This window comes from Ambystoma mexicanum, chromosome 12, assembly GCF_040938575.1.
Source record: "Ambystoma mexicanum isolate Mex_15411 chromosome 12, UKY_AmexF1_1, whole genome shotgun sequence".
In the NCBI taxonomy this organism is placed as follows: Eukaryota; Metazoa; Chordata; class Amphibia; order Caudata; family Ambystomatidae; genus Ambystoma; species Ambystoma mexicanum.
The window spans coordinates 680,427,308-680,439,636 of NC_090936.1; the positions used below are offsets into that span (position 1 = coordinate 680,427,308).

At 43.4% G+C, this 12,329-nt stretch overlaps 1 protein-coding gene across 8 annotated transcripts in view; it reads left to right on the forward strand.

Annotated features, from left to right (window-relative positions):
- KIF21A (kinesin family member 21A) overlaps positions 1 to 12,329 on the forward strand; it is a 2,335,619-nt gene that overhangs the window by 2,031,407 nt on the left and 291,883 nt on the right. For all 8 annotated transcript variants that reach the window (XM_069629214.1, XM_069629217.1, XM_069629219.1 and 5 more), the window contains one exon: positions 9,784 to 9,948. In XM_069629214.1, the coding sequence (XP_069485315.1) occupies positions 9,784 to 9,948 (165 nt within the window). The remainder of the gene's footprint in view (positions 1 to 9,783; positions 9,949 to 12,329) is intronic.

Genomic DNA, 12,329 nt, shown 5'->3' on the forward strand with positions numbered 1-12,329 from the left:
GCTGTGTAACACTCATAGTAAAAACACATGAGACCCTATGGAGTAAAGGACCCAATAGCCCATAAAACACATTGACAGTCAAAGGAACACCATAAATCATGTCCAAGAGTGGGAGAAAAAGAGTCTCACTCTTGGCAGGAGAAAAAAACAAACTCCAGAAATCCAGCAAAGCTGCTGGGGGACTCACTAGGTTAGGAAATTCAGCCTAAAGAGATCATTCTCCCTAACACATACATGGAGCCGGAGGTTCTGCAGGTGGCCCAAAGACAGTCCTGGTATGGTCCCATAATTACACCGGCAAAGCAAGGGTTCTCGAAAAAGCCAGGCGCAGTGCGCAGATTCCCTTAGATACAGCAAGAGTCTCAATCTACCAAGATCTGTTGTCCCTCACGTTGGCCATGAGAAGGAAGTGTTCTACACTCACCAAATGGTTGGAAAAAAAAGGTGTCTGTTATCGCTGGGGCTATCCTTTCTTGCTCACATTCGAGTGGCAGGGGAGCTCGATCGTTTTGAAGTCGCAAAGGGACATCCACAGCTGCACGGATGACCTACTAGGCGACTAGGGAGAGGAAGCCGTGCAAGAAGGAAGGAGCGGAGATAACAGAGTGGCGCATCAAAGGGCCGAAGCGGAGGAGGATACCAGGCTCAAGGAAGTTCAGGAGGATGAACGCATCCCTGGATGCAGGCCATTGAGCTTGCTGGCACTACATCCAGGTGCCGGTTCAGCACTATCTGTCCTGATGTTCAGACCGGTGGAACTCTAGTTCTTGTGACCGCCGGTTATGTAAGGCACTTTGTGATTTGGAAGGAGGGGGGAGGGAGGCTCACTGGTTAACTGATTGGTTTGAGATGGGACTGTGTGAGGAACGCTCTCCGCTGGTGGTCTGGGTCTGAGTGAGGTGAAGATGTCCCAATCGGTTCGGACACCGAATGGGGGGAGCAGTGGGGGGGAGGGGAGAGTTCGAATGGGAGGGGGGGGATCGGGACAAGTTCAATCAGAGTTGTGTTGTGGGTATTGGGGGAATGTTATATGGTTAAACGGAACGGGCTCATCTTACAAGTGGTATAGGCAGAAGGTTACACATGGCGGTAACATCTGAATCGTCGAAGGTGGGTCTTCTCAGAGTGGGCACGATCAATGTATAGGGCATAAACTCACCCACAAAGAGATCTTTGGTTTCCAGGGAATTTAGGAGGGCGAAGCTTGATGTGCTCTTCCTACAAGAGACTAAGTACATGCGGGCGAAGAGCGTAGGGTTTCTCATCCCAGGTTTACAACGAAATACTGGGGCTCCGGCCCCCTACGGAAGGCGGGGGTGGGTATATTGGTGAAGAAGGGGCTGAAGCTCGAGAACACCAAGGTGTGGGTAGACACGGAGGGGTGTGCTCTGGTCGTGGTGGGAATAGTGAGCAACATACCACTCACGTTAGCGACACTTTACTTCCTGAATGCTGGACAATCCAGATTCCTACAACACATGGTTCAGAAGATAATGTTAGAGGCCAAGGGCCATATAATTCTGGGGGGAGACCTTAAATTATGGATGGACCCGGGGTTGGACAGAAGGGCCGGGAATCCAGAGAGAACGTGACACTGCAGGCTGTGGTTGAGCTGATGTGGTAAAGATGATGGAGATATATGGGCTGTGGTATATTTGGCGAGCATTTCACCAAGATGAGACAGGATACACATTCTATTCAGCACCCCATTCCACCTTCATTAGAATAGACTACTTGTATTTATCAGCCGGGGTGGGAGAGGTTACGACGGCCTCCGAGATAACGCTGATCTCGACATGGTCACTGTCGACATCAATCAGCTCAACCTCTCTCCGCGAGGTGTGAATGGCGTTGCAACAAAACTTTATGAAAGGACCACGTCTTCCACGAGGAAATGGAGAGGGGAATACAGGAATACTTTGAGCTCAATGACACCGGGGGGGGGGGTATCCAAAAGAAAGGTGTGGGAAGCGGGGAAGGCAACTTGGAGGGGAATGCTGATAAGAGAGGGCGTGACTAAAAAAAGGGAGCAGAACTTGATAGAGAATGGTCTAAGGGAGAGGATCACTCAGTTAGATATGGCTGCTCGAAATGCTACTCAGGATCCAGCGGAAAAGATTGCGGAGGCCAGACAGAAAAGAGAGGAACTCAGGCTCTTGAAGGAGGGTCAGGTAATTTGCAAACTCCAGTTCCTTAAGCAGAAACATTATGAAAAGGGAGATAAAACGGATGCGCTGCTTGCGGCAAGGCTGCGGGATCAGCGCGCAGAGAGAGCGATTGCTGTCCTTGATGGGGACAGACCTGAAAGAGATATCGGAGGGGTTCGCAAAGTTTTATGAGAAACTATACAAATCGGAAATGGTACATGAGCAATCGGTCATAGATCAATATTTGCGGGGAGTCGATATGCCTCGACTCTCCCACGAGGATGGGGAAACATTAGATGCCCCAATCATAAGCGACGAGATCGAAAGAGTGATCAAGAGGCTCCCACTTGGGAAAGCACCAGGCAATGATGGATATACAGCAGGTTTCTAGAAGTCCTTTATATCTGTTCTTCTCCCCTTCATTCTCACCTTATTTAACGACATTCTACAGACTGGGATAGCCCCCAAATCTTTCTCAGAGGTGATCATTACTGATATTCCCAAGGAGGGCCGGGACCCGAAGTACTGCGGGTCATATTGCCCAATCTCATTACTTAACATCAATGCCAAAATCTACACGCGTGTGCTGGCAGCCAGGCTTGAGACCCATCAGGTTGGATTCATTTTGGGAATGCAGGGGGCCAATATCATCCGTAAGACGCTTAATTTGAGCCATGAGTCGAAGAAAATGACGGGCGACCACGCCCTCCTGTCGTTGGGTGCCGAAAAGGCCTTTGATAGTGTGGAGTGGGGTTTCTTAGAGGCAGTACTTGAAAAGGTTGGGCTGGGCCCTGCAAGGGGTTAAACTTGAATATTCCAAATGGTTTAATTTAGAGAGAGGCACGAGACAAAGCTGCCCACTCTCAGCGATACTGTTCGCACTCTCCATGGAACCGCTCACCCATACGCTTAGATCAGTCCACCAAATTGAGGGCCCCTGGGTAAATGGGAAGGAATATAAAGTAGCCCTTTACGCAGAGGACATTCTCTTACACATAAGGAACCCCTTGATGTTGATACCGAGGGCCATAAAACTAATGGAAAGCTACGGGGCGCTTTCCGGATTTAAAATTAATAGATCAAAATGTATACTGTTTCCATTACAGGAACCTACCCCCGGGACCACCGCTAGACATTCCACCCTAGGTCTTGTGATGGGTGGAACCACCATGCGTTATTTGGGGATAAACCTAACACGAGAACTAGAGACTCTACATGATGCCAACTTTCCCCACCTATTAACCAATTTCCACGCTGATTTGAACAAGTGGCAGAAGTTTATGATCTCATGAATTGGGAGGCTCAATGCAATCAAAATGGTATGCCTTTCAAGATTCCTTTACCCATTCCAAATGCTGCCATTACGGCTCCCAGAAGCATTCTTTTCGGAAGTTAAGAAGGCCATTCTGAAATTTCTGTGGCAGTGGAAGAAGGCTAGGGTTGTGTATGAGACCATCACTTTGCCCAAGGAAAAGGGAGGGGTTGGTCTCCCTGAAATTAAAAAATATTATCAAGCCATCCAGTTAAGGGTATTGATCCCTCACCTAAGAGGTCGGACAGAGCTACAGTGGGTACAACTTGATAGCTACAACTTGGCTCCGGCCACCGTTGCAGAGTGCATATGGGTCCAGAGACACAAATTGCTCCGAAGACTTGGGAACCACCCGATATTAGGCACAATATGGGGCATCTGGAGGGAGGGGGCGGATATGCGAGCAATAACCACATGGCCTTCCCCCCTGAGCCACATATGGGCCCCGGGAGTCTGTGAAGAGATCCCCCAACCTCGAAAGATTTCAGGCGTGGTTTGAAGCGAGGCTCGAGAGGGTGGGCCAACGCTGGAGGGGGGGGACAACTTGATCACGATCGCCGAACTCAAGGAATCGCTGGGAATTTGCCTGTTGTCAGTTTTCTCCTTCCTACAGCTTAAGGGTGTCATAATGAGAAAAGAATGGAAGGAACGTATACAAAGACCCCTCACCCCTTTTGAGAAACTGCTTGACACGATGATAGAAACCAAGGGTATGATCTTGGTCATGTACAGAACACTGTTGGAAGCAGGGAAGGGGTAGACTGTTCAGCTAAAGCAAAGGTGGGAACGAGACCTAGAGATGGAAATAGATCCCGAGTTATGGACCAGGATTTGTAAAGGGGCCGCACAGGTGGCCATAGCAGCCCAATATAAGTTGCACGCTGTCAAGCTTCTCCACAGATGGCAATATGACCGCCATAGGTTGTCAAAAATGTTCCAGTCAGTGAGCCCCATGTGCTGGTGCAAATGTGGAGAGCAGGCCACCTATTGGCACATGTGTTGGGGGTGTCCCAAGTGAAAGTGTTTTCGGATGAGGTCCTGGGGTGGATCAGACATGTAGACCTGGTCTCCCCAGAGGCTACCCCCCCTCTTAATTCTATTTGGAATGGAAGAATGTGAGGGGGAAATTCGAAGAATGAGGGGCATCGCAGCCCCGCTTCTCCTTGCCGCACAAGCTTGCCTAGTGATTAAGAGGGAATGGACCACTATTGCAACAAACATATGTACAATGGAGAATCACTGCATCCTTGCATGGGAAAGCTTCAAGATATGAGGCCCTGTGGAGTGACTTTGTAAATGCGTGCATCGCTACCTCCACGCAAGGATCACCAGGGAGTGAATGATAGCCTGTCACGTCAAGAGTACACGTCAATCAGATGTATGCTGAATGGGATGTAGTGCAATGGGCAGTCACTCAAAGACCACCCGGAATTACTGCCATTTATACTTCGGTTGTATAAACTCAGACTTATCAGTACTGCCTGGTACTGATAAGAACATGAGCCACGCCAGTTGGTATAGTCGACACGGAAAAATAAGTTGTTAGTGAGCAAGGACACAGTTCCGACAAGGGGGGGTGGGGGTGGAGGGAGGGGAAAGTAGTAATGGGGTTTGCATTCTTATATTGAAGTTCCTCAGGTGGGAGGAGGGAGGAAGACGGTTTTTGATGCTCGTATGCTTTTAATGACCTTTGTATTTTGATCAATATGTTTTTGTTAAACCTAATGAAACCAAATTTAAAGCAAAAATAAAAAAAACACTGAAATTCAGTAAAACAATTTGGTTAAGAGGATTTTATGGTTACATTTTGCTTAAAATAACATTCAAATTCACTGAAAACTTTCTTAATGTGATGTTATGGTTGCAATTCTCCAGCTATTGTTTCTAAAGCAGGTTGATACACATGAAACAACCCAGTCCTAGTCCTGGCCAACCTCCCCATTGTCTGGGTACTATAATATAGCACATAATACATTCAAAGGAAGGCAGCATGTCTGATAACTATACCCACAATGTGTGTCCTCTCCAATACATTGATAAATTGGTCCTGAAAAAAATGGACATACGCTGTTCTCGGATTTGTTGCACAAATATATGTATCAAAAAATGGATTCAATCACAGATAGAAATACATAGAGAGGCTAAATATTGTGAAAATTGGAATTCCGTTAATGAATTGTTTGAGTAAGGTATAGAATTATTTGACTTGGTGGAATATGAGGATTGGGGAGAAGGGGTTGATGTGCTGTGTTTTTTTTTCTTCCTTGTGTGTAAGTGTTGTTTGTGCTGTCATTGTTTAAATTGGAATGTGTAGGTTTTTTTTATGATGAAGGATTACTATTGACTAATGGTTGTTATTTAACAAAGGAAATGTTCTGTGACTTGTTACTTTTCTGATTCTCATCAATTTGTTTTGATGTTTTGTATGGTTTAAAATTAGATAAAATTGAAAAAAAGACATGTTTACACATGCACAGTAAAAAAAAGCAGGATGTATAAACAATAAAAACATACTTTTCTCAAAACCCTTCATGCCCCATTTCTTGTGCAAGCTTGCCCCAAGTAGTAGTTAATCACACTTAGATGCATACAGATATGTACATATACATAGTTCCGTATAAATGGCTCAAACTGTATCTGTCCCTACTGCTGATAAATGCCAGACGTTCCTCAGAAGCATGAAGTAATGTGGCACATGATTCAATAATCCTATTCACATAATTATATTACTCCTCTTCAATGGAGTTTCGTAAGGATATTCTTCCTATAATCTTGAACCTTAAACATTCTACTCTATTCATCGCCTAAAAGAGAAGGACACATGCTTACTCTAGAATGGTAGCCCAATACCACCTTACTGAATACAACACAATTTATTATCATGCCACAAATTTATTTTGAGTACCTGACAAGTAATTCATGGCAGCTCTTCATCTGCAATAATCAATATTGCTGTCACTGACTGTCTGACGTACTCTTTAATATCCAGCCACTAATGGCACATCTGCAAAAAGAACCACATAAGGAGGGCCAATCAAATACCCATGTATACCATACACCTCAAGTCAGAAAAGGTCTTTAAGATGATATATGTAACATACCTCTGTGTATTTCATATCTTAATCAACCAGAGACATATTAGATTATTGGTGGGCATGGGATTCGCAGCAGATCCAATAATAACCGTTCAATCTGCACACATTCCAAGGACATTGATTCCTCGGGGAGTGATGGATAACTACTATCACTATGTTGTATAACCCATAAATCAAACAAACACAAATGGCACAAAGGGCATAACATAGCCTGAGCTCATCTTATTCATTGGAGCACACCTCAAGCAAACACCTCCTCTTGAAACAGTATCCTCGAGTGTGTTCAGAATGGCCACCCTAAATCATATAACACTGTCACATGATGCTGTGGTCACCTTTTCTTGATGGCGGCCGCAACCAATGTCAAAGGCGTCTATAGGGTCGGCCATTTTGGAATATCTGACTTCTTATTTCCAATGAAAAAGTTAACTTAGCAATCGACGTATTAAGAACAATTATTGTATAACCCCACCTTCAATAAAAAATAGAATGTTTAACATCTCATGATAATGATTTGTCCACATGAATCCAATCATTTTCTTAAACAAGAAAAATGTTGACCTTTGAAATTAATTAAATCTTACATGAAGGGGCACTAGACTTTAGTATGTTGAATCGCACTATCTGGTTCATTGGGGTATCAGGCACCCATCCATTGACAAAACACCAAATGGGTAAGTTAACAGGAACACAATGTAAGTTATTCACCAATCTGCAGCATCTCATGATAATGATTAGTTCCACATTAATCAACATATTAACCTTAAACAAGAAGAATATTTACATTCTTGAATCATTCTGTCTCAAATGTGGGAGCCTTGAACAGTAGTATGCTCAAATACCCTGCCCTATTAATTACAAGTGGACAATGGGGGATATATAAAGTCCCAAACTCAGGATCACTGAGCATTGATAGCTGAAATCCGGTCCTCTATTACATAATCGCTGAACATAGACAGTTGGAAATGGAACCTATGTTACATTATACCGTTCCACACTTTCATTCAACCCACGAATGTGGCTCCTAGTTCTGAATAATAACTTATGTTCCAAAGTCAGCAGTCTCCTATTAATCAGCTCTTGGCTACCACCTCTAATCCTTTTAATAACCCACTGTATTACTAAATAGTAATGCGAGCAGTCAGTATAATGGTACCCCAAAGGTGCTTGTTCGATCTTAATTTGAATGCTGCTCCGATGCTCAATGAGCTAGTTTGACATTTTCTGTATGTTTTGCCGATATAATGAAGTCCACATGGTCAAGTGATCATGTACATCATGTACACTACATTCTCAGTGTTACAGTTAGTATGTTCTGTTAAATGCCATTCTTTCTTTAACCCGATATTAACAGACACTGTTTTTTTCTTGGAAGAACACATAATACTTGATCCATAGGGATAATGTCCTACCACTGGAACTGAACCCAATAGTATGGTTGGTCTGTTGGTGGCCGAAGTCTTTTTAGTAATGTCATTCCACACTCGAGGATACTGTTTCCAGTGGAGGTGTTTGCTTGATGTGTGCTCCAATGAGTAAGGTGACCTCAGACTTTGTTTTGTATTTTGTCCCATTTGTGTTTGATTTATGGCTTATACAAGATATCTAGTTATCTAGATACTAGTTATCCATCACTCCCTCAGTAATCAATGTCCTTGGAATGTGTGCGGACTGAATGGGTATTATTGGGTCTGCTGTGAATCTCATGTCGCCCAAGAATCCAATATGTCTCTGGTTAATTAAGATATGAAATACATGAAGGTATGTTGCATATATTATCTTAAATACATTTTTTGATTTGAGGTGTTACGGTATGCATAGGTGTTTCATTGGCCCTCGTTATGTGATTCTTTTTGCAGATGTACTATTAGTGGCTGGATATTGAAGAGTACGTCAGACTCAGTGACAGCAATATTGATTATTGGCGATGAAGAGCTACCATGAATTACTTGTCGGGTACTCAAAATAAATATGTGGCATGATGCAAGATGGTGTGGTATTGATTTAGTGCATCATCTTGGATTGGTAAGGTGGTATTTGGTTACTGTTCTAGACTAAGCATGTGTCCTTCTCTTTTAGGCGATGAACAGTGTAGGATGTCTAAGGTTCAAGATTATAGGAAGAATATCCTTATGTAAATACATTGAAGAGGACTATTCTAATTTAGTGAATAGGAGTATTTGATCATGTGACACATATTACTTCATGCTCCTGAGGAATGTCTGGCATTCATCGCCAGTAGGGGCAGAAACATGTTGAACCAGCTATACGGAACTATGTATATGTACATATCTATATGCATCTAAGTGTGATGAAGTACTAATTGTGGCAACCTTGCGCAAGAATTGGTGTGTGATTGATTTTGAGAAACCTTTCTCAAAATAGGTTTTGATGTTTGTACATTTGCTCATCCCACGTTTTTACTGTGTATGTGTTTACTTGTGTTCATCTGTGTATTAATAAAACAAATGTGTGTGTATATATATATATATATATATATATATATGTGTGCAAAGTATCTGAGAAGAACATATGTCAATTTTTTCATGACCATTTATAAATGTATTGTAGAGGACACACATTGTGGGTTTCATTATGAGATATGCTACCTTCCTTTGAAAATATTATGGTTTCTAAAGCAACCATAATCAGGCTAAGACCCTCGTTAAACTGTAGATCAACCATAACTTGATCCCCACACAGTGCTTATAAAGTCTGTTTGGCGAGTCCCCTGGGAAATCAGGTCTCTAATTTAATTCCTTCTAGTTCAAGTTTTTTTTGTGTTGTCCCTCACATAAAATGTAAAATTACCCAAACCAGACTGGTATTCATTTAGCTCAATTTCTTTTCTCAAGTCCTGTTAGAAGTAGGTGTGCATGCGTATTTGTGGTGTTATGTAGAGCTTCATCATATTATTTGTGATTGGCTAATTCAAAGATAATTATGTCTGATTGAAATGTGTTTGGGGATACTGATCATATGCATAGATATTTTAATTTTTATAATAAAGATAGCCATGATGAAGAACTAGATTTTCAAATAGGTTACATTACATTGGCTTGCCCACTAGCATTGCCATTCTGTTCCACTTAATGGGGTATAGTCTTGCATACTCTCTACCATTAGATGTGGACAAGTCTTGCATAACTGTGTGCATGTATTCAGGCTTGGTTACTGTGCATAGTGTGTTTATTTTACAAAAACTCTGTTTTTGTATTTTAATGTTAAGGTCATCAGGTCAGGTGATGGTGGGTGATGCTTGTGCCGGAAGCCAGAACAGAACAGTAACCATTCCTAATGGAGAGACACAGATAAATCAAGTTGCGCTTAACCCAACAGGGACGTTCCTGTATGCAGCTACTGGGAATTCTGTACGAATGTGGGATTTAAAAAGGTAAGCCAATAAACGTTATCTTATAAGAATTATCTCAATTTGCTACTGAATGTTCTTTGTACTCAAGACATTATCAAGTAAAGTAACAAAATCTGCCAACGTTTTAGCATTACTTAATGGATTTATTTTTCTCAACAATAGCACTTCAAATTACTTCTTTTGTATCTCCACAGTTTGGATAGCACTGGATTGTGTGGGTGGGATGTCAGTGCTGATCATCTGCAATACCCTCTGCAGACATGAGCAAACAATAGGCATGTTGGGATCTTTCTGGGTGTCTTTCATACACCTGGCCCTACATCTGTATGCTGGCCAGAAAGACCTGTAGGGTTGACATTGGCACATAGAGTAGTATTTGTGCGTTTGTTGCAAAGTCAGTCATGCATCAGGTAGGACTATGTGTGGGCATTGTGGTGCTGTATGCTTTTTGTGCAGTTTTTGGCATGGATACCTCTGGGCAGTGGAAGGATGGTTAATCTAATGGTTCTTTCATGTAGTGGCTGGAGCTAATCTTATTTACTCCGGCTGGCGCTGTACGCATTCATTCTCTGCTCAATTCACAAATATTTCCCCAAATTTTAGTGACTTACTTATATGGTCTTCACTCCATTTAATGAAACCTTTTCATTCCTATCCATTGCTTGGAAATAACCACACAATGTGCCATTTTAATACATCTCCATGAGATTGATCTTCTGTATCAGATAGTATTTGCCGCCTTGCAGATCTCTTGAATTTGTTTTCTACTGAGCTTCAGGAGGTAGAGCATTTTCCGATCGGCCTGTTTGACATGCATTTAGCTGCTGAGCTCCAACTGTCATGCTGTACAAACATGTGTTCTACTTACCTATTCTATTTAAAACTGGATGTTTCATGTGTTGGTTAGTGACTTTGTTTGATGTCGGAGCATGGATCTCACCATCAATACCTTCGGTTCATGTTAGACCAACCATGAAAAGGTAATCGAACTTCAAGAAGGTTGTGCAAAATGGTGCACATCTTTGAGCTTGTAGTCACCTCTGAGACACTGGTATAGTCATTGTTCAACTGCCAGTCAAGGTGGTCTATATGAAGAAGCTAAGTGATCAAAACAGAGAAGCATATCTAGTCTCTGCTCCACTCCTAATATGAATAATGCGCTGCTACCAGGTTTTATTTACCATCGCTCTGAGGAGGAATGGATCTATTATCTGAAGAAGATGCAGAAGGTTCCATTTACCTTTAAGACATTTTCCACTGCTACCCTAGAGGCATGCCAAGTCATAGCTAGTCATTTTTCAGCATAATGTTTGGTTCCCACTGTTGAGGCCCAACTGCTCCAGTGCACAGTTTTGTTGGGCCTGCAAACCAACACACCTCTTCTGTGCTCATCTGTGTGTTGCCATTGCTACTGATGCCACTTCTCAATCCTGGGTGCATCTGCCTCCAGTGTGCAGGGTGTGGTGTTTGCAAGTCAGCATCCTCTGAAGGCCCAGAGACTAAAGTCCTTTTTGGACTGATGCCCCCACAACGCTCTGTTAAGCACAGATTCCCAGGGACCTCTCACTGCCAGTGAGTTTGAGCCTGTCTACCCCTTTACTGGTAATGCTAAACATTTCCATCTGTATGTTTGTGAACTCTTTAGCCAGATTGTGACTTGGAAGAGTTGCCTTTTGTCCTATGGGATACAAGTGCTCTGTATTCATCCCTTGAGCAGGATTTTCCAGACTTTTGTATGGGCTCTTGTAAAAAGGATTCCTCATGGGGTGTGGCCTGGCACGTGCAATGGCGGATGCCTTCTGAGTGAGCTCTGCGACTCTCGGCCTGTTCAGCGAACCTAGGTGATAACAGTCCTCACAACTAAATAAATCACAGGGAAATGGCCTAAAGAAATCTGACGTTGTGCCTCCTGGCCCTCCACTGGCTTTGGAAACCCAGGAGGAGGCTCCCCAGATCGCTGCCAATCAACCCACAGCCTCTGCTGTTTCCCCAGGGCCTCTACTGACTCCTGAATTGGGAGATGGTGATGACCAGGCTGTGGCAGAGAAGATGGTCCACCGAACCTGTGGATGGCTTGCCCTGGAAAGCCTAGAGCCTCCCGGCTTGGAGGGAGAGAGTTGAGAGATGGGCCCTGGTTTGTAAAGGGAGAGGTTTCTGGGCTCGGTCTAGTGCACACTCATGATGCCTGCTCGCACCGGGGCCTTTGGCAGAGTCTTCCCCTCAGTATATCGCCACCCTACCTTGAGACCCTACTGAATTCTGCTCACCAAATACTGTTCAGAGACCCAGAAGGTCTGCAAAGACACCCATAGGATGGGCCTGGTCAACCAAGAAATCATTGAAAAAGAAACAACCCATGACCACCTTCAGAATGTGCCACCACCTGATTAGTTGCCCCTGGA